The sequence below is a fragment of the Ictidomys tridecemlineatus genome, chromosome 6, assembly GCF_052094955.1.
Source record: "Ictidomys tridecemlineatus isolate mIctTri1 chromosome 6, mIctTri1.hap1, whole genome shotgun sequence".
Lineage (NCBI taxonomy): Eukaryota > Metazoa > Chordata > Mammalia > Rodentia > Sciuridae > Ictidomys > Ictidomys tridecemlineatus.
This window is the reverse complement of record NC_135482.1, coordinates 198,151,950-198,172,665: the sequence shown is the minus strand read 5'-3', so window position 1 is coordinate 198,172,665 and position 20,716 is coordinate 198,151,950. Positions and strand designations below refer to the sequence as shown.

Sequence of the window (20,716 nt, the reverse complement as noted above, 5' to 3'; positions counted from 1 at the left end):
ACAGAAAAAGGTCTTAGAATTGACAAAATATGATTCATGATATATCCCATGTTTACTCAAGGGAATTGAAAATATTTAACAAAGCATATATAATAAAACTTGATGTGATTTCTTGCATGCTTTGGACACTTTGTGAACTCAAAGATCGGTACCCAAGCAAGGTCACTAAACAGCATCACAAGGCCAAGGGGCCTGGGGTCCCTGGCTCCTGGAGTGCTGGGGGCCACAGAAGAGGAAATGCCTTAAGAGATCAAGTCATTTCTCCCAGAATGAAGAAGGCGAAGCAGAACTGTACAAAACCCTGTCCCCAATCTCAGAGAACAACACTGGCAGCTGGGAGCCATGCTCATTAACAGCAGGTAAAGGCTTAGCTAGTACATAAACCCTGTTCCCAAACTGAGAATAAAGAAGGGAATGTGGGGCTGCCGCTCATTAACAGCCAATGAAGATGCAGGACATGACAGTGACTCCAGAAGCATCAACAAAAGTCCTTAAGAAAAGAAAGTTGGAAGTCAGAACTGATGAGAAAAAAAAACCAAATCTATGCCCTGGATCCACCACACTCTTGATTATCTCCCAGGTTTCTCCTTCTGTGGTGACAGACAAGCTGCAGAGCAGAGCTGGACAAGGAGATCTGCTTAGCTGAGAGCGTGTAAAGGGGCAGGAAGAAATCACCCAGAGAAAGGCATGCTGAGGGAGCCACAGGAAAGAGGCACCGAGTGAGGAGGTCCAGCTCCCACTGCAGAGCCAAATGAGCAGCAGCAGCCCTAGCCAGCCTGCACCCCAGGCAGGAACTGACCTGGAGCAGATTTAAAACAAGGTTACGAAAACAACCAGCAGGTGAGGCGGCAATCGGGTGCAACATTCGGAGACTGAAAGGGATATGGGGGGTCAAAAAAGCTAGCTTGAGCAAAGGAGCTTAAACAGTGCCCGAGAAGTGGACCAGCTTGGGTGGGAGTGCCTGCAGTGAGTGCAGGGCTGAGCTTTGTCAGAAGATCCCAGAACTGATGCTCCACAACTACAAGGTGCCATTTCAGCTTAGGTTCTTATGGAAATTTTCAAGCATAGGTAGAGGTTGAGAATGATAAATGGCCTTCCATGTACTCATTACTCAGCTATGAACACTCTGCCATCCTCATTTCTAGATTCTAGATTATTTTGAACTCAAAAAAGTTACCTCACAGTGCTATGAGTAAACTATATTCAGAAAAATCTAAAGGCAAGAGTCGCTCTCACCTAACATGCAAAAGAGGTCTGCTATGTCCCATACAGGAGAAGCCAGCACACCAGCAACAACAAAAAGAACCCTTTCACTCCTGGTATAACTTACCAATTTCTCTAGCTAATGGAATGTTAATCCTGTATGATTAAGATCTCAGTAACATTCATCTTCAACCACATACTTTACTTAACATCATACATATTTCCCAGTCTTCCTTTATTCAGTAAGAAAAAAGAAAAACCAAAATGAAAACTTCCATGGTTTGAAGTATTTTTTTTTCACTGAAAGTATGTTTTCTCTTACATTTTCCTTACATATTTTATAAAGCTAATTTAAAATGTTTCAAGTTTTCTCCTTAATTTGGAATCATAATGCTCACAATGATAATGCTACAAAACTCCTCCAGCATCACATCCTATAAAAAACTAGACCACATAAGGACCAGGAGGGCTGCAGAAGAGAGGCCACAAAAATATGAAGGACTGAGCTGGTATAGGCAGATCACAATAAGGCGTCACCTACCTGCAGATGCAGAACCTAGGACAGGCTTCTCCAAGGGCAAATGTAAGGACAAGAGTAAGGTTCACTTCAAAACACTTATGAAAATGTAAGTGAATCTTATTTTTAACTTATGAATCTTATTTTTAACCCTATTCCTTGAGCTACACTCAAATTTATTTCCAACTACAAAATACAACTCTGTCCAAATGAACTTTCACTTCCTGAATGTCACTATTAGCAAAACCTCATAATTTCCTGTGTTACAGCAAAAAGAAAGTGGGGTCCCTAAAATCTCTGAAGATGTGAACTCTCATGACTACCATTGTAAGATTCTCCATATACAAGGAGAAAAAAAATGGTCATGCCTCTATTAGCAAATCAAGAACTGCCAGCCCTGGGTAGCCCAAAAGACAGCAGGACCTGACCAGGACAGCAGGACCTGACCAGGACAGTAGGACCTGCGACCTCCCTGCAGACTCACATTCAGTCCCATGCTCTACCTTCCCCTATGTCATCTCCAGGCACTGTTACAGCCTGTGCCCTTAGCATTTATGAGCAGGTTCTTCTTCCCTTCCCAAGACGACTCTCCACCTAAGTGCCTTTCCTTGTGTCCTGAGCAGCCATGGAAAGCTCTGAAGGCAGGCTTTCAGGAAGAGGAAAAGGCTAGCTTTGGCTTCTTTGGTTAAAACCGTCTCTCCTTTGTATGGCTAAGTTCTTCCACACATACATTTTTTCTCATGCTTCTGTGCATAGCAGTTGAGAAAGCACTATGTCATGGAAATATGTTAAAAGTACATGCTTCTCTATACAAGCAGAATTATCAATCTCAATATAACCCCAGGAAACAAGTTTTCTGAAAGCACTCATTCAGCATAATATCTGAAGGATCTGGTAAGGACAAATAAAAAACCAGGCTGCAAGAGCAATGGAGGCAAGGTCAAATACCTCCGGGCTGCTTTAGCACTGTTAGCAGGAGCACAAGCATCTTTCTAGACACATTCATACACTCCCACATTCCCAAATACACTAGAATTTAAATAACAAAACCTCTCAAACTTACCAAACTTCGGTACTGGCCCTGGAACAATTTTGAAGTCCGACTGTGTGAAGACTGGGATCCCAGGGAGTCAAAAGACTTGATCCGATGCGAAGAGGGCCGAGCACATACGGAGTCGCTCCCTAGTCCAATGTCTGAAAAGGTCATGCACACAGAGAAAAAGCGCTGAGAACGCCTGACACCATGCTCCCATGCCACACGTTGGCTCTAAAACTGGGCCAGCAGAGGGACACACCGAATACCACAATAAAGCAGGCCATTTATGCAGTAAACAAAGAGCAGATTCTTTGTCCCATAAATGACTTGCATTCATCCCCAATTACCTCTCCAGAAACTATCTGAAGATGATTCCTCATCAGCATTTCTCTTGTATAACTTTTCAAAAGTTTGTGAAACATTTTAAGTTTTTAATATATTTCTTCACCTGAAAAATAAGCTTCTCAAATACAACTCCCCAACAGAAAACAACTCAGTTCTCACTCTCAAAACATATCACAGTACGTATGCCACTTCTCCAAGATTATTTCCCATGCGGTGAGCAACAAGAATTATTTTGCAACACAAAGAACTCTTCTCCTTGTGCATTTTCTGGCCAGAGACCCTTCTGAGTCTTATCTCCTCAAGAGCAAGCTGCACGTGCTCCACTTGCCTCACCCCATTGTTGAGAGCCAAAGCCAGCAGGAATTAATGCACCCCTCCCCACTCAGGATTCCCACCACAATAGGCCAACCAACAAGTCAATGTCAGCAGCCCATTTCTTAGAAATGATCTGATTTGAAAAAAAGGAAAATGATGGTGTGAGGAATTTACTAGGGAAAACACTTTTCAAGATGTATATGCCTTACCCTGTCCTAAAGCCACCTAGGATCCTTCCACAAAAGCACCCTACACTGACAATCGCCCAGAGCCTGCCCATTTTTCAGGCAAATCTGTTGGAACAGGCTTACATGGTACCTTATAAAGTTCTGAATCAGCTAAAAGTCTGAAGATTGTCACAGAAAAGCCCAGAGTTGCACCTTCTCTTGGCACATTCGGGCTAGAGCTACACAGGGTCCATACCTTCTCATGGACAAAATGGCTCAAGGCAGCCAGAACTGCAGAAGATCCAGGGCCAGACCTTCCCACCAGGTCCTACCTTTATGCTGCTCTGGCTCCACACTCAGAAGTGTGGGACATTGTATTGACATTCCCCCTAAAAGGTGCCTGCACTTGTAAGATCCTATGTAGGGACAGGAGTACTTCTCAAGTACTGTCTACTTGAGAAGACAAAGCCTAAATACCACCCCAACACAAACCCTGCCACAGAGGATATTTTCCTGGAACCCGCCAGTGGGTCTGTCACCCTAGCTACACAGTGCTAACCTACTCTGGCCTTCAAGAGAATTCTCAGTGCAACCAAGGCATCCTGACTCCTCTCCTTCCCCATCATCAATTCTTCTGGCCAACTGAAAGGCAAAAACTCATCTAAATGCCTTAAGAACACACATGCGTTTCTTTAAGTGACAGAAACAGAGGGAAGATGATGGCAAAAATTTCCCAAAAATGGAACAGCTGTGACCATACTGCATTGAGGCAGTGTTTAAAGTTGAGAACTAAAAAGACAGTCAATTCCATCACACTGACTTCAATACAATAACCAAGAGCAAGGAACCAACAAACAGAAAAGTAAAAAGCTCTTACAAAATAGTCACTAACATTAACTAAAAGCTGGAAAGTACCAAATTTATCTCCTAACTTCTAAATATGACTTTATAAGGAAAAGCACTACATATTTTACATCCAATGCAGACCCAAGGACATCAATACACAAGAAATACTTCTGCAGGAGGTGGGGGTAGAAAAAACAGTGGCATGTGTCCAAGAACCACTGATCCCAGTTTGTTTACAAATCCATCATTTCTCTGAAAAAATCTCAATGCCTCAAACCTGGACCGCTGACAGGCACGGGATCCAGCGTGGCCTGCAGCTCCCCAGCACCTCTCCACACTCTGTTTTGCTAACTCAAACACTGAGAGAGCACCCACAGCAATATATTCACTGGGGTCCAGCTGAGGATCACCTACAGATTTTATTTACCAGGGCCACCCCATCCCTGTCTGTCACAATGATGACTTTATAATTAGTATAGGTCTCTATACTAATTATAAAGTCATCATTCACAATTCTGAGGCAGACACGCGCAGCTGCATGTCCCTTAGTGACAGGGCTACATTCTCAAGACTGTGTTATCAGGAAGGAGATCTTGTCATCATGCAGACACCACAGTATGCTGGCATCGACCTAGAGGATACAGCCTTGTGCACACTTAGGCCACATGCTGCACACTGCTGCACATGCAGCCCATCACCAACCAAAACAATCTCACATGACTAGTGACCGTGTCCAAGCAGCTGGTAGATGGACACTTGCCTGGGTGGATACGGGAACCTGCCACACTCTCAAGATCTCATGCAAGGTCTCTTGTATTAAATCCTGGTGTGAGCTACATCTCCCTGAATTTCATTTAACTGATTTTCTTCCTTACTATTTGTTCACATTACAACTACAATTTTGATGGTAAAGGGACAGAGGATTGCTTCATGTCTATTTAACCACCTATAGAAAACACCAAATATTCATTTGCAATACATCATTAAGTGATTAGACAATCTTAAGGATTCCTGTCCCTGGAATGTTTTCTTAGATGGTTCCATCTCAACAGCCCTAAAGGTATACAACTTTCAATCTCAGAGTGAAGCCCTGAAAACACAATCACATTCCTGTGGAGACAACCTGCTCTGGGGCAGTGCTCTGTGCCAGTCAGGCCTCACCTCCACTGCACACAGGAGCCTTGCTTTGACTCAGGCTCAGGCAGAGAATGGCTTCCAGACAGGACTCAGAGTAAACATGCGCTGGGAAGTGGCTCAGAGGCCAGTCTCTAAAGGAGGACTTGCAGCACCGGGAACTGAAACCCGAGTGCTCAGGATACCAGAATTATAGCAGCAAAGCAGTAGGCGCTCATTTCTTAAATTCAGTAATGCTCATTTTGCCTTACTAACAGAAAACCAAAACCTTTCTCTCTTTAGTATTCCCACCCCCTCAAATGTAATAAAAAAGGAGTCTTACCTGCTGTTACTTTATTTAGAGTCACTAAGGAACTGAGGACCTTGTTAAAATTCTGCCCCTGATACAAATCATTTGCATCAAATGTCTGAAAGGAAAAATTAAACAAGCAGAATTAGTACTGAATCTCATGTTGAATGCAGCATCAACAAGTTCTGGTGTGGGGTTCTTATCCTGAAATCCCAAGAGGAAGCACAATATGCGAGAGCAGGCCAGAGGAAAAGGACTAGAATTCCTGCATGGGGCGCAGTTCAAGCCCTCGGATGAGGACCAGCCGCCTATCCATGAGCACTCACCCAGGGCAGGGGCCACCCAGCTGCATGTGCTTGGTGAAGGCTCACTGGTAGCTTGCAGCCCTCTCCCCCTGGAGTATGCAGAGGCCACTGGATAAGGCACACCCCAGATGTTTTTTCCCAGCATAAAAAGAAGGCAAGATGCAGCTGATTTCAAAACCAACAGGAACAAAAAGAAAATACAGACGTGAGCGAGCACAACGGATGTGAAAGTATAAGGAAAGGGTTCAGGTCACACAGAAGGGACAAGGGAGGGACTCATTGAGCAGAGACTTGGCCAGGATCAGGACCATCTGGTACCTCCTCCAATCCAGAGCTGTCTAGAGACCTGGGACCCTGAGGAGACAGTCACATCCCATAGATAAGCACTTCATACCACACACATGGAGCTGCCACAGAAAGCACATGAGCTCACCTGGATGCAGACAGCTGGAGTCTGTAGTGTGTGTGTGTGTGTGTGTGTGTGTGTGTGTGTGTGAGAGAGAGAGAGAGACAGAGAGAGAGAGAGAGACAGAGAGAGACAGAGAGAGAGAGAAAGCACACATGTGTTAACACCATCCAGTTGGAGCTGGGAGAGAGAAAGTACAAGACATGATATAGACAACTGAAGTGTGTGTGTGTGCACGTGCGTGAGGCAGAAAGTGCACATGCACAAGGGTGCACACCAATCACCTGGAGCTCAAAGAGCACACAAGAGATGGCCTGGATATAGATAGCTGGGTACAGAGTCTGTGAGGGTTGTGTGTGTAAGTGTGTGTGTGCATGCACAGATGTACTAAAACACATAGCTCTTTGCAAATACTGTCTGAGGACTACCTGTCACTTTTGATCACCAACCAATCTTATACAAAAACAATTTTAATAGTCAAATCATCCACTACTCTATCCTAGAAAAATTATGAAAGAAAAAATATCTTTCAAGCTGGGCTTGGTAGCATACACCTGAATCCCAGCAGCTCTGGAGGCTGAGGCAAGAGGATCATAGTTCAAAGACAGCCTCAAAAACAGCAAAGTGCTAAGCCAACTCAGTGAGATCCTGTCTCTAAATAAAATACCCAAAAAGGGGGGTGGGATGTGGAGTCGGGGATGTGGTTCAGTAGCTGAGTGCCCCTGAGTTCAATCCCTGGTACAAAATACACACACACACACACAATAACAAAAGTATATTTAGAAAACAAAATGAATGTCATGTTAACATAATTTGAATGTTATGTTAACCACTGACCAGAATAAGCATCAGTGGCTGGTCCACCTAGCACCTCTGCCCTCCCCCTGGGTTCAGCTTCTCCTCTTGAGGACACTCAGAGATATGTCAGGAACTCCCTTCTGCTCCCCTACTTCCTGTCCCCCACCCACATCCTTCCCGACTAAGTCTTACTCATCTTACTTCCTGAAGGATCAGCCCTGCCTGGACAGCCTTGTTGAGCCCCCAATAGGCTCCCCCAGAACATGTGTCACAGGAATAGTTTCAGTCAGTTTCTACCATGGAGTATAAGTTCTACAGGAGCTGACTGCACACCTCCCAACACCTAGTGTGCTGGATGTGTGCTGATAGATACATACTCCAGTCCATCCACCACCCACTGGGTACTCAATATCACTGTGAGTGAAGTGCGTATCAAGAGACACTAAGAAGTGCAATTCCAAACCTGATTGTAAACTGCTCTCTTACACAAAACTCACCTCCAGTTGATAGTCTTCTGTCTACAATTTTTGAAGTGAATAAAAAATAGTTATGAGGTATGTTTTTTCAAACACAAATAACAAGAGAAAACTGAGAAGATGGAAAACTCAGGAGACAAATTTGGCCTCGGAACAGAGGCCAAGACACTAAGACAATCAAAAAGGACTAAAAGCATAGCTCACTGTCTAAAGCTCATGAGAAGAAATCAGATGGACCTACAAACCCTAACAAGCCAGCTGTAAGCACAGCTAGACATCCCATCGCTGATGTGGGTCTCATGAAGCCAGGGTCCTCCTTAGAACAGCCCCTTCAGAGCCATCTATAACACAAAGTCAATCCATATGCTCTCCATGATCAAGAAGCAGTCCAACACCAGGGAAAGCTCTACCTAAAGCTGTTCAAGTGCTAAATATGGGTTAAGTTGCACCTTCTTAAGCAATAACCTTAACAGGCCTCAGCTTCATTTATACACAAAACAGTTCCCTTAACTATAAAATGAATTCCCTTAACTATAAAGTGAATTCCTTCCATTCCACAGTTTAATTCCAGAGCCTGGAAAATTTAAGCTGTGGTACTCTACCAGAAGAAACACATATAGAAATGTCCACTAACCTTCATCATGGCAGGGCAGCAAGTCACAAACTCAGAACAACAGGATGTAGAAATGTGAAGTTTCCTGTTATTGCCAGAATATGCATCTTTCCCACTGGGACACCAGGAAGCGCCTGACTGGCCAAAGCCACCAATGGGCTTCAAGCATGACGTCACCACTCCATGAACTCTCTCCACACTCAACAGGAAGCCAAGACAAAGGGATGAGACAAGCACCACTGAGAACACATCCTAAGCCAATAAGTCGCTAGGAAGACTCTACAAAACATTCCCTGGAAGAGGAATATGCTCAACAAAAAGCAAAACAGACAAATCTCAAAACAGAGAAACTTGTAGGAGGGGGGCACGAGGAAAGTCTCACTAGAACTTTTACAGAAATGCCTCTACAAAAAACTACATCTGAGGCCATTCAGCGTCTAAGACAAGATAAATGTGTGGTCTTGACCCTACAGGCCTCCCTCCCACCCTAACTGCTGGAGGCTCTGAAAAACAGCAGAGTCCGCTACTGGAAAGGGAAGGTACAAACATGGGAAGAAACAAGAGCCCATTCCACTGTCACTAGCCTTTCTCTGGTGGCATCTGGGGAAGTGGACATACTACAAGATGCACAGGAGGACCTCCCGGGGACTAGGGAGAGCAAGATGTCTGAATGACCTCCCAGAACAGCGCAAGTACAATCTGAGGGAGGGAGGGACCCAGAAATCAGGATTTCAACAGATTCCAAGTGACTCTGATGCATGGCCAGGGGTGAGGAGCACTTCCCCTGGGGAGACAAGAAATGTCATCAGGAAGCCAGGATGAACACTACCCTCCTCCCCCTCAGCATAGGCACCACAGGGACACACAGAAGGAAGCCAAACATCTAGTACCAGCTACAATCTACCCAGTTGGGGTATAACAAAACTCATTCTTACTTTACATTTGAGTAAATTAAACGTGCCATAAAATAATCCAATATTTCCAAAATGAAATTATTCTACCAATTTTCCACCAAAAAGTTCATAATATTAAATGTATTGTTTGCATTTTATTTTGAACATTTTATGTTTAGTAGAAACAATACTGCATAATGAAATACAGCAAATATCAAACCAACCAGAATCCAAGGTTTAAAAGAACTGGAATACTCCAAGTAGTACAATGGAAGTAGCACCTGTGCAGGCCTCACACATGGGAAAAGGGAGACGGCCGGAGCAGACTGACCAACCAGTGATGATATTCTGCCATAGAAAACTTACTTTTAAAAAATACAAAAGGGGCGGGGGGCTGGGGTTGTGGCTCAGAGGTAGAGTGCTTGCCTAGCATGAGTGAGGCCCTAGGTTCCATCTTCAGCACCAGAAAAAAAACAAATAAATAAAATAAAGGCTATCAACAACTGAAAAAAAAATTTAATATATGAAAAAAATCTCCAATGCAAAAACATCAGTTCCACAGAACAGACATAAAGAAAACTCACCCATTACACACAATTCAATCCTCTTGTTAGAAAGGAAAATGAAGGCTAAGAGTAAAATGGCTCTTCAACTATTCAGAGTCACTAAGAGCCATATATTCTTTGTTAATCCATTAATTAAAAAGAGGAGCACATTAGACTCATGTCTTCTGGATGTTCTGAAGAACCGTTTCTTGGAAACCCATATGTACCGGGCATCATTTAGGAAAACTAGCTCGTCTTCAATGACATACAGAGACCATGTATGAAGCAATTTTAGCATAAAGAGGAAGACTCCACAGGCTGTAAAAGAAAGAACTGAGAGAAAAATTAATGGGGACAGTGGGGACAGATTTCTGCAACAGTAAGAGCCACAAGAATGAGCATCTCGGGGCTAGGGTTATGGCTCAGCAGTAGAGTGCTCGCCTCGCACATGCAAGGTCCTGGGTTCGATCCTCAGCACCACATAAAAATAAATAACTAAATAAAAGTTAAAAAAAAAAAAAGAATGAGATCTAGCCCTAGGGTCAAGGTGCGGAAAGACAAGGCTACGAGCCTAGGCAGAGCCTAGGCAGAACATCGGCTCGCAGTGGCAACCATGGGGGGTCAAGTTCTGGATCCCAAAGAGTGTGGCATCAATGGGGACCAGTAGTAGGACTTGCTGATTCATCTCTAAAGCATCAGTAATTTTAAAAACAAGGGAATCCCTTCAATAACCCAAAGCAAAATAACACATCTCCAGCATCCTATCCACATCCTCCTGGTGCATTCTAGACAAGCAGCTGCTCTGCACTGGTGAGAAGGCAGGCACCAAGTCTTGTTCACACACCTAAACCATGGATGAGACTGCTACAGGTGGAGAGAGACCTAATGCAACCCCAGTAATGCTATAAGCAGTCCTGGGCTGGACTTCTTTTGGATATACCATCTACAAAGAATATTTGTGGACAATAGGCTGAAGATGTTATAGTAGGCATTGAGTATTTAATGCTGTAAATTGTTCCCTGTTGTTGTTGGTTTCCAAGTTTTTTTGAGAGGTAATGGGATCCTGGAACACTACAAGTTCACAGAAGCTCTGCTGCTGAACTACACCCATAACCTAACCCAGAGACGATACACCCGGCTCCACATACAACCTAACCCTGCTCAACTCCAACAATATATTACCACGTAGAACAGAGAAGGGAAAACACTGATGATCAGGCCCCGCAGGAACAGCTGGGGGCACACTCAAGTCCTGCTCATGGACATCCGCTTCTACAGATGACCCCAGAAAGCAGCTCCAACACAGAGGCTCCAAAGACTCCACAGCACTGTAACAGCTCTCCAAAAATGCATTCAATCAGCAGTTCTGCAGTAGCAAGCTGAGAGGCTTGGAGGTTGGAATTAACAACGGATTACACTGAATCCTATGAGATGATACTAAGCTATACATACAGCACAGAACCTGTGACAAAAGAGACAGCTCTTCACCAAAGGCCCCCTCATAGAAGGAGAAGGAAAAGGAATCTACCTCACCAGATGCACAAGTTGAAGACCTCTGAAAACATGAGGAAAGAAGCAAACAAGTCTCCTGTCCCCCAATTTTACAATCCCCCAACAAAGGAACCCACAACTACTGAAGGGGATAAAATTCCAGAGAAAAACTACAAAATGTTGATTATTCAAATGATTAGTGAGCTAACAGAAGATCTAAAGAATAAATTAAGAGAGAAAATATAGGAGATACAAGACACTGCCAACAGAGATTCTGAAAATAGACCAGAGAGAACTCCAGGAAATGAAAGATACCACGAAGCAGAGAAGAAGTTTACCTGAAAGTATCACAAACAGATTAGGTCATATAGAAAACAGGACTAAAACAAGGCACATGAACTTGAACACTCAGGAAGAAGAGAACAACCAACCAGGATCTGAAAGTATAAGAACTCTGGAACAACAATGAGATCAAGCTTAAGTACTACTGGAACTGAAAATGGCATGGAGATACAGGTTAGTTAGTGGTTCTTGGTGGTATTAAGGTTCTTAATGACAGTAAGAATCCACCCCATAATAGCCAAATTATGAAAAGAGCCATGGTGCCCATCAAGAGATGAAAGGATAAAGCAAATGTGGTACATACACACAATGGAGTTTTTACTCTACCATAAAAAAAAAAATGAAATTATGTCATTTGCTGGTAAATGGATAGAAATGGAGAACATAATTCTAAGTGAAATAAGCCAGACTTTGAAAGTCAAGGACTAAATATTTTATTGCATGCAGAAGCTAAAAGGAGGAGGGGAAAAAAAAGGAATAAAATGAGACTCTCTTAGTAGGGGGCCTTGGTACACACCAGTAATCCCAACTACTAGGGAGGCTGAGGCTGAGACAGGAGGAGCTCCAGTTCAAAGCCAGCTTCAGCAACAGCAAGGTGCTAAGCAATCAGTGAGACCTTGGAGGACTCTCAAGGAGCTAATCAGTGAGACCTTGTCTCTAAATAAAATACAAAAAGAAAGGGCTATGGCTCAGTGGTCGAGTGTCCCTAAATGCAATCCCCAGGACCCAAATAAAAAATAAAAACAAAACAAAAAAGTACATAAAAAGAGACTAACTTGAAAATAGAAGGGAGAACGATACAGTAGGAGGAGATTTGAGAGGGAGGGAAGAGGGGAGGACATGGGAAAGTACTAGGGAAGTCAATATACCCAATTATTTATGTGTGTGTACAAATACACCACAATGAATCCCACTAATATATTAATGATAGTGTACTGATTAAAATAATAACAGAAGGGAAATCAGCTGAGTAGAGCAAGTGGATCTAGGAAGGAAGGAAGGAAAAGTACTGGAAGGAGTCTTGACAAATGATGCTAACTGTATGCACAAATATGACATAAAGAATCCCACTACTATGTATAATCACACTGCACTCATCAAAAATACACAACAAAAAGAAACACAGCTGCTTCCAGTGCAGAAGGTGTCCAGGGAAAGGAACATACCCTACACAAGGCTAGCAACTGCCTGAGGTATATTCTGACTCGGGACCCTCTGGAAGGCAGCAGCCTCCACTTCACCAGGAGCCCTCCGCCAAGTCTTAGGCACTGACCTACCAGGCTGCCCTACCTCCCATGGACTGAAAACCAAGGCACTGATGACTGCCGGTGTGAACTCCGACAAGGCAATACATCTACCAACAACTACCTATGCCTGTCTCTACAACCCCTCAGCCAAAGGAAACCAGGAAGTGAAACTATCTAACAGAAAGAAGAGACTGATAAAAGTGCCCTCAGCAAGCATATTACCAGGTGAAGATGTGTTCAGATACACAGGAAGTTCAACTCAGCCATAAAGAAGGGAATTATGGCATCTGCTGGTAAATGAATGCTACTAGAGTGTCCCTAGGTGAAAGAAAGATGCAAGAACAGACAAGGCAGCAACACCCAAAAGCTCATCAGAAGAAACTTCCAATAGAGATTCAAGTCACAAGCATATCATTCTCCAGAATCAATCAGAGCAGCAATTGCTATACTTCTCCTAAGGCACCAAAGGAAACATAAAACTGAATGGAGCACTGATGGGGGACTCTCAAATAAGGCATGGGCTACACTTCCTCCAGGTCTCTCAAAATCATAAAAATGCTATTCCTCTGTTGGGGGAAAACCTGGAATCATCTAGTCCAGGCAGAGAACAAAAACTATCTTCATAAACAAAAGAGCACCCCAAGAGCTGGGTGCAGTAGCACATGCCTGTAATCCCAGCATTTTCAGAGGCAGGAGCAGGAGGCAGGAGGCTCCTGAGTTCAAAGCCAGCCTCAGCAAAAGCAAGGCATTAAGCAACTCAGTGAGACCCTGTCTCTAAATAAAATATAAAATAGGGCTGGGGATGTGGCTCAGTGGTCGAGTGCCCCTGAGTTTAATTCTCCAGTACCAAAAAAAAAAAAAAAAAAAAGCACTCCATGAATTTCACCAATGCCAGAAGTAACAATGAGGACTCTCTAGGCCACTTGCCTCAAGCTGGTGGCTGTCTCAGCTACTCTAGGGTATCATCTTATACAAAACAACAACTAGAGGACAAACAATGAAAAATGAAGAATACAAAAACAGCACAGAGGACAGCTCAGTAGAGCCCATTAGACATGACAGTCACTCAGGACATCTATGGGAAGAGCCTTCCTACCCAAATCACTGCTGAAGCAGAAAGGGACTATCAAGCCAGCCTAGGACAGTCTGGAAAATAGAAGGGAAAACGATAGAAAAGCAGGGCCATCCCAGACTTGGTCATCCCGAGTCTCTCTGTATCCAACACCAAACTAAGAAGAGCACCTAGAGGGAGACTCCCAAGCACAGACATGCATGCATCACACTCCTCCCATGGAAAAGGAGAGCTAGGACTCCCTAACCAAGTAACCTCAAAACCACTTCAGCCCCCAAGCCCAAGGGTTCCTCTGACATAATGTACTGCCTCAAAAACCACAACCCACTTCAAGCAAGGGAGGACCAGGATAAAGAGAGCTGGCAGAAGAGAAAACCAGGGTGGACAAATTGTGGTGGACGGTGGGGGTGTTTAGAAGTTGGGCCCAGAGCAGAAAAAGAAAAAATAAAAATAAAAACTAACAATAAAGGGTGTGAGGGCACAGCTCTACACGGTGACTCCATCCCCAGCATGCAGATCCAGAGAAGGGTACATCCCATCACAAGCTAATGACAAATACTGTTGCTGGTCCTGCGATGCTGCAGGGCCAGGCACTCAGGAACTCCTCCCCCAGAGACAGAGACCACAAGACCTTGGGAAGAGGCTGAGGCAGGAGGATCACAAGTTTGGGGCCAATCTGGCCAACTAAGAAAAATCCTGTCTCAAAAATAAAAGGCCTGGGACCTGTAACTCATTAGTAGAGTCCCTAGGTTCAATCCCCAATGCTGTCCAATAATAAATAAAAGTACTCTATTTTGACACAGTCCTTATTTAATGGTTATCAGTAACACCCAAATTTAATATCAAGTTCAGTTGCCCAACAAACTCCTGACCTAGCAGTATGATGCCATCAGGATGACCCTGTGTGTGTCCCCAACAGCTGGAGCTTAGAGTCACCTGTGTTCCCAGATGCAAAACCCTCTGGCCAGACAGAAGATGACTGCCAAAAATGACACAAAAAAGAACACTGCTGTAAATAAAGAGGCCTCTGCAGCACAAAAGGACAGACACCAGCTCAAGCAGAAATGACACACACTACACACGCTGGTTCTAAGCAGAAGTGTGACGAGCTATGGTGTTTGAAACAGCCTCCCTGACCTTTTCATTAAAATGAGAGTGATAACAGAGCTACTGAACTTGGACTCTGGAATACAGATGACACCTGGAGCAGGGTAATACTCTGCAGCTAAACACCAGTGTAGTAAGCCTCTGTGTGTCAGGTATGGTGATGTGGAACTGTTGGTTACCACAGTGTCATCTCTAGCAAGGAAATCAACATCACCTTCATAACTCTTGAAGGAAAGAGAGAGAGTACATCTCCAAAAACATGAAAACAAGACATTAAGTGAAGCATTGGGTCATTCAGAATAAGACAGTTTAACAGAAGATGATGGAAGTTAATGCCTCTGGCTGACAATGCTCTGCTATTCAAAATCAGACTGTTCTCAACAGGCACTTACCACTCCCTAGTACACAGGGTTTTCCCTTCCTGTCTAAATCCTAAACACAATAATTACTTGACTGTTAATGACTGCTGTCTCACAGAAATTCCAAGGAGAGACAGGAATGTCTGACCTGGCCCTAAGGAGACTCCATTGTCCTCTCAGTCAACAAAACTGAGAAACTGCAGAAGAGGCCCAGGCAGACAGAGGAGGGACAAAGGGCAGCCAGAGGGCTTGCCCACTCCCACATGCTGAAGATGGACCTGGTTAACCTCTGGGCACCTGCACTGTGGTGCATTTCTACAAACAATGACTCTAAACAACAAACACCTATCACTTCAGTTTCTGTGTCAGTGTTCTGAACAGTTCAGCTGTGTCAATGTGGCTCAGGGTTCCTTGAAGGGAGGACATCAAGGTACAATGGGAACTGAGGTCACCTGGCAGCCTGAAGGCTTCCCTGGGCTGGGGATCTGCTAACGAGCAGGTCCATCTCAAGGCAGCTGGCAGGAAGTCTTGGTTCCTCATGTCCTCACAGCGTGGTTGGCACTCAAAGCATGCACAGAGTGAATGACGCAAGTGCAGGCAGGAAGGAAACAAGGGCCTGCAAGCTCAGGAAGACACAACAGCTGAGACCTGCCACTCACCACTGCTTACTCTATTCACTAGGAGTCGTCAGTTCGGCCCACACTCCCTGAGAGGAGAGCAAGGCTCCACCTGCACAGGAAGAGCATCAGAAAACGTGAGCAGCATCACCACCATAGCTCCACCTCCCAGCCCTACATTTCCCTCTTCAAATTGAGTTGTCACAGCTTCTCATTGGCTATGTCAGGTATCAGAGCCACTGTGCAGTGTGAACAACTTGACAAATGGGATGGGGTTCCCCAAGGCATGAGGATGCTGAAGGCTTAGTGGAATGTAAAAGGCTCCCATACATACCCTCTAGCATAGTGAGTTTGCTTCACCTTGGCCTCCAAACTCACGAGCACTACCAAAAATCAGGAATACCTTCCATATTCTAAAAACATGAAAGCAAACTTTCCATCACAAAATAAGCTGTGTTAAATATCAAATATCATATAATGAAGATCCTGCAAACAAGTAAATTATAACTCAAACTGGCCTAAACCACAACAAATAATATGACTCAGGCTCTCATGATGAACAAGCTAAGAATGCAAGAGAACCAGCTGCAGCATAGTGAGCCTCTCCTCCGCCCCACAGTGTAGGAGACAGCTCTGGCACGGTCTCCCTCCTGAGGCAACAAAACTCCCAACAGTACCAGGTCTGCTGACACCAAGTCAAGAGCCTCCACCTCAACTTGCTTCTCCTTCCATTGGACGACAAGCAGATCTCATGGTCAGAGAGACAGAGCAAGGGGAGCTATGCTAAGTGCCAACTATCACATGCACAGTGTGCGGCAAACCTAGACCCAACATGCAATGCAGAGTGCAAAGACTCAGGAAGGCCCTGGGGCTAAAGACTACAGTACTAGCACCACCCAGACACACCCATGGGACCTGATACAGGATGCACATTTCCAAGTATCTGCATCTTGACATAACTGTTCTTGCACACCTCCCTGATACTCAACAACAATCTCAGCAATCTAGCACAAAAATGCAGACTTACCGTCCCTTACCAAGTAGCCCACCTTCCAAAACAAGCTGAAAAGCAGAAAAAAGCAGCAGCAGAATGGTTCCCACCTAATAGTGCCCTGGCTGAGTGTACCCTACAGGCACAGCCAAAAATAAGCACCAGGAAAGGTGCACAAGAAAAGCCTCTCTCCCTCCTGGCACATTCTACCATCTCAACATGATTGGAGACCCCGCAAAGGGAGACTGGCCCAAGTCTTCCTCAGTTCACCAAAGCTTTAATCTTCTAAAATCCACATCAGCTCACCTTCTCCAATGAGATTATAAGGAAACTATTTTTGACTCAAGTTCTGGAGTGCTGCTTGCAACGTTTAAAAATATAATTTTGTCCTATCACATTGTCAAATGAAATTAGTGATTTTAGAACAAGAATGAGTAAAAATGAATCTTAAATAAATGCTGCTATTTAAGGTTAATGCAAATAGTCCATATTGCTAGGAATCTGTGAAAAGCAGAAATGTAGCACTGAATTTTTGAAATCTTAGTTTCTGTAAATTTTATACTAAATTCCACCTACTCCCACTCCCCAGGGATAAAATTGTAGTTGATGAAGGATTCTATCCATTTCAGCACTTCCACCCAACATGCCCCCAGTTTATTTCAGCTTAAAATAAGAATCAAATCTTCAATCTTGTAGATTCCATTGTATGAACACCCAAACACCAGGATAGCAAACACATACTCGAAACAGAAACAACCAAACATTTTTGGTGGTTTCCAGGAAGGAGTGGCAGAGCAGAGGGGAAAGCCAGGAGAACGGAAGAGAGGCAAGATAACCCACCTTCACCAGCATGGGAGCAACCTCACAAAGGTGCAGTTAGGTAAGCAAAAGCATCCCCAGGCAAGGGTCGAGGAAAGGACCACCATGTGCCATGCTGGCATCTGCACAGCCTGGACCTCACAGACTGCATGACAATTTCCTCTTACAGAGAGGAAACAGGAGTCTCCAAAAGACAATGTGGCAAAGGTGACAAAAGCAGAACCAAGTCACAGGCACCAGGGAACACCAGAGTCCTGCCTGGGCGATACAGGTTTCCCACACAGCCTACATGGGGTCCCCTGACTCCACGCCCCTTCAAGTGCTAGGAATGCATGCCTATATGCCTGTCACCTGAACACAGATGACAACAGGACCTGGGACAAGACACCACACCTGCTTGGACTAACAAGGAAAGTGACTGCAGTTACAGTTACAAAAACAGTAACATTAAGTCACTGCATTAACTTAAGTCAGAGTAAGCATTATAAAATCCAGGCTTGGTGAAACAGTTTGAGACAGTAGACTGCAAACACACACGTACCTACCATTCCTGGCTGAGTTATGCATCATAACCAAATGACAGGGTATGTTGAAAACTAATGCTTTGGCAGACACACATCCTAAATCTTAAGTATGTTTCCTTCCAGCTTTGTGTGTAGGTTCAAAATGCATAACTGTATTACATGGGTGACCCCTATGAAGATCAATACCCAAGAGGAGTCTATGACCTTCCACCAACACATGGCCATGTGAGAGGCCTTCTGTAATATAAACTTAGAAGATGTGGATTCCCCACAAAACCCAGACTCAGAGATCAACTTTTATACACATGAGACCCAGGACATGGCACAATCTCTCTATACCTCAGTTTCCTCTCAGTGTCACTTGAGGCAGATCTGGTCCTGAGGAGCAACTCAGGAAGCAGCAGCCATGACTAGTAAGCTGCTGGCATACATTTGTTAAAATTATTACATTTCTGATTCTTCTGAATTTCCAACATTTCTTCTCATGCATAAAATAGTTGCCCTATGTGTATTTGTACCATCCTCCTCAATTAACTTTTTCTAATCACACCTGAAGTTCACATAGATCAAATTCATTGATGGCATCTGACTCTTCAGAGTCAAAGACTGACTTCTGCTTAAAAATGAAAAGCATGTAAAAGTCACAGAGAGCTCAGAAGTAGACGGCCATGTTCATAAATGATCACATTATGTTCAGTTTCTGGAAGCAGAGGAATGTTTCTTCCTCTCCCGCATCCCAGAGTACACACAGCCTTCTAGCTCAGCTAGAAGGACGCCTAGCTCCACCCTCCAATGTCCCTTACTGACCAACACTTGAAGTCCCAATACCAAGGGTAGGATCACCTCGAAAGGCCTGAGTACATGTGACAACCATCAAAGTAGCATGTAACCAGGGAAGAGTCCTCAATAGAGATAGAAGCAGCAGTTGACAATTGTGGAGCAGGACAGGCAGAGTATTCTCTCAGTACAAACAGAATAGGTACCCATACAACAGAAACCCTAGTGACCCACCTCGGCACCACCAGTAGTGAAGTGAAGTGATGTTAAGTGCCTTCTGCCATGACAGAATGAAAAGCACAGATCATCATTTATGTGAATTCTTGCAGAAAACATTCAACCTGAATTAAACCATGGCTTTGACTGCAGGGCACTCCACAAGATACATGTCTGGCATGTTAACAGAGCTTTTCATCACTGTGACCAAAATAGCCAACAAGAACAACTTAAAGAATAGGAAAAGTTTATTTTGGCCCATGGTTTCAGAGGTTTAGTACATGGTGGGTCCAACATGAGGCAGCACATCATGGCAGAAGAATAAGGTAGAGGAAAACTATGCAGCTCATGGCAGCTAGGAAGCAGAGAGGGAGAGCAGGGAGTTACAGGGAAGATGCACCCTTTTAGGGCATACTCTCAGGGACCTAACTCCTCCAGCCACGCCCTACAGTTACCACCCAGTCAATTCATTCAAAATGGATGGACTGATTAGGTTACAATTCTCACAACTCAAACACTTCACCTCTGAATATTCCTGAATGAACTCAGGAGCCTTTGTGGGGCACCTCACATACAAACCATAACACCTGGATTCTTCAAAAGTCAAAGTCAAGGGGCTGGGGTTATGGCTCAGTGGTAGAGCGCCTATCTAGCATACGTGAGGCACTGAGTTCAATTCTCAGCATATAAATAAATGAATAAAATAAAGGTCCATCAGAAACTAAAAAATAAAAAATTCAAAGTCAAAAATGATAAAGATGGAGGAACTGTTCTAGGATAAAACAAACTAGAGACACATGTTAAGCCAGATGTAATGCACAATCCTTACTCAGAATCTATTAAAAAAAATGCTATGCAGGTCACTTTTAGACTACTGTGGAAACTGGAACATGGATTATAAAAATAATGGATAATAAAAATATTATTAAAACAATGTGAAATGTCTTAGGTATGGTAACCTCACCGAGGTCATGCAAGAGAATGTGCTTTTTTAAAGATATACATATTGAAGTATTCAGAGGTAAGTATCACAAGGTCTGTGATGTAGTTTAAACCATTAGCAAAATGAAGCATGTGTGTGAACTCACAGAGAGAGAACATGAAGAGTAGAGGGTCAACACTGCCAAGAGTGGAGAGGTACTAGGTATTTCCTAGGGTAATCTTCCAGTTCTTCTATAAAATGTTTCAATATAAATACGTGTGTGTGTGTGTGTGTGTGTGTGTGTGTGTGAGAGAGAGAGAGAGAGAGAGAGAGAGAGAGAATAT

General features: G+C 43.9%; 1 protein-coding gene across 9 annotated transcripts in view; it reads right to left on the bottom strand.

The window, feature by feature from the left end:
* Positions 1-20,716, bottom strand: part of Arhgef7 (Rho guanine nucleotide exchange factor 7) — a 130,123-nt gene that overhangs the window by 63,678 nt on the left and 45,729 nt on the right. For 8 of the 9 annotated variants that reach the window (XR_013423536.1, XR_013423537.1, XM_078016342.1 and 5 more), the window contains 2 exons: positions 5,886-5,970; positions 2,784-2,914 (listed from right to left, as the gene is read on the bottom strand). Coding sequence is in view for 6 of the 9 variants with exons in the window: in XM_078016342.1 (XP_077872468.1) it covers positions 2,784-2,914; positions 5,886-5,970 (216 nt within the window). In the remaining 3 variants the exon portion in view is untranslated. Of the gene's footprint in view, positions 1-2,783; positions 2,915-5,885; positions 5,971-8,471; positions 8,536-20,716 lie in introns of those variants that run through there. The other variant, XM_005316979.5, reaches the window with a different exon arrangement.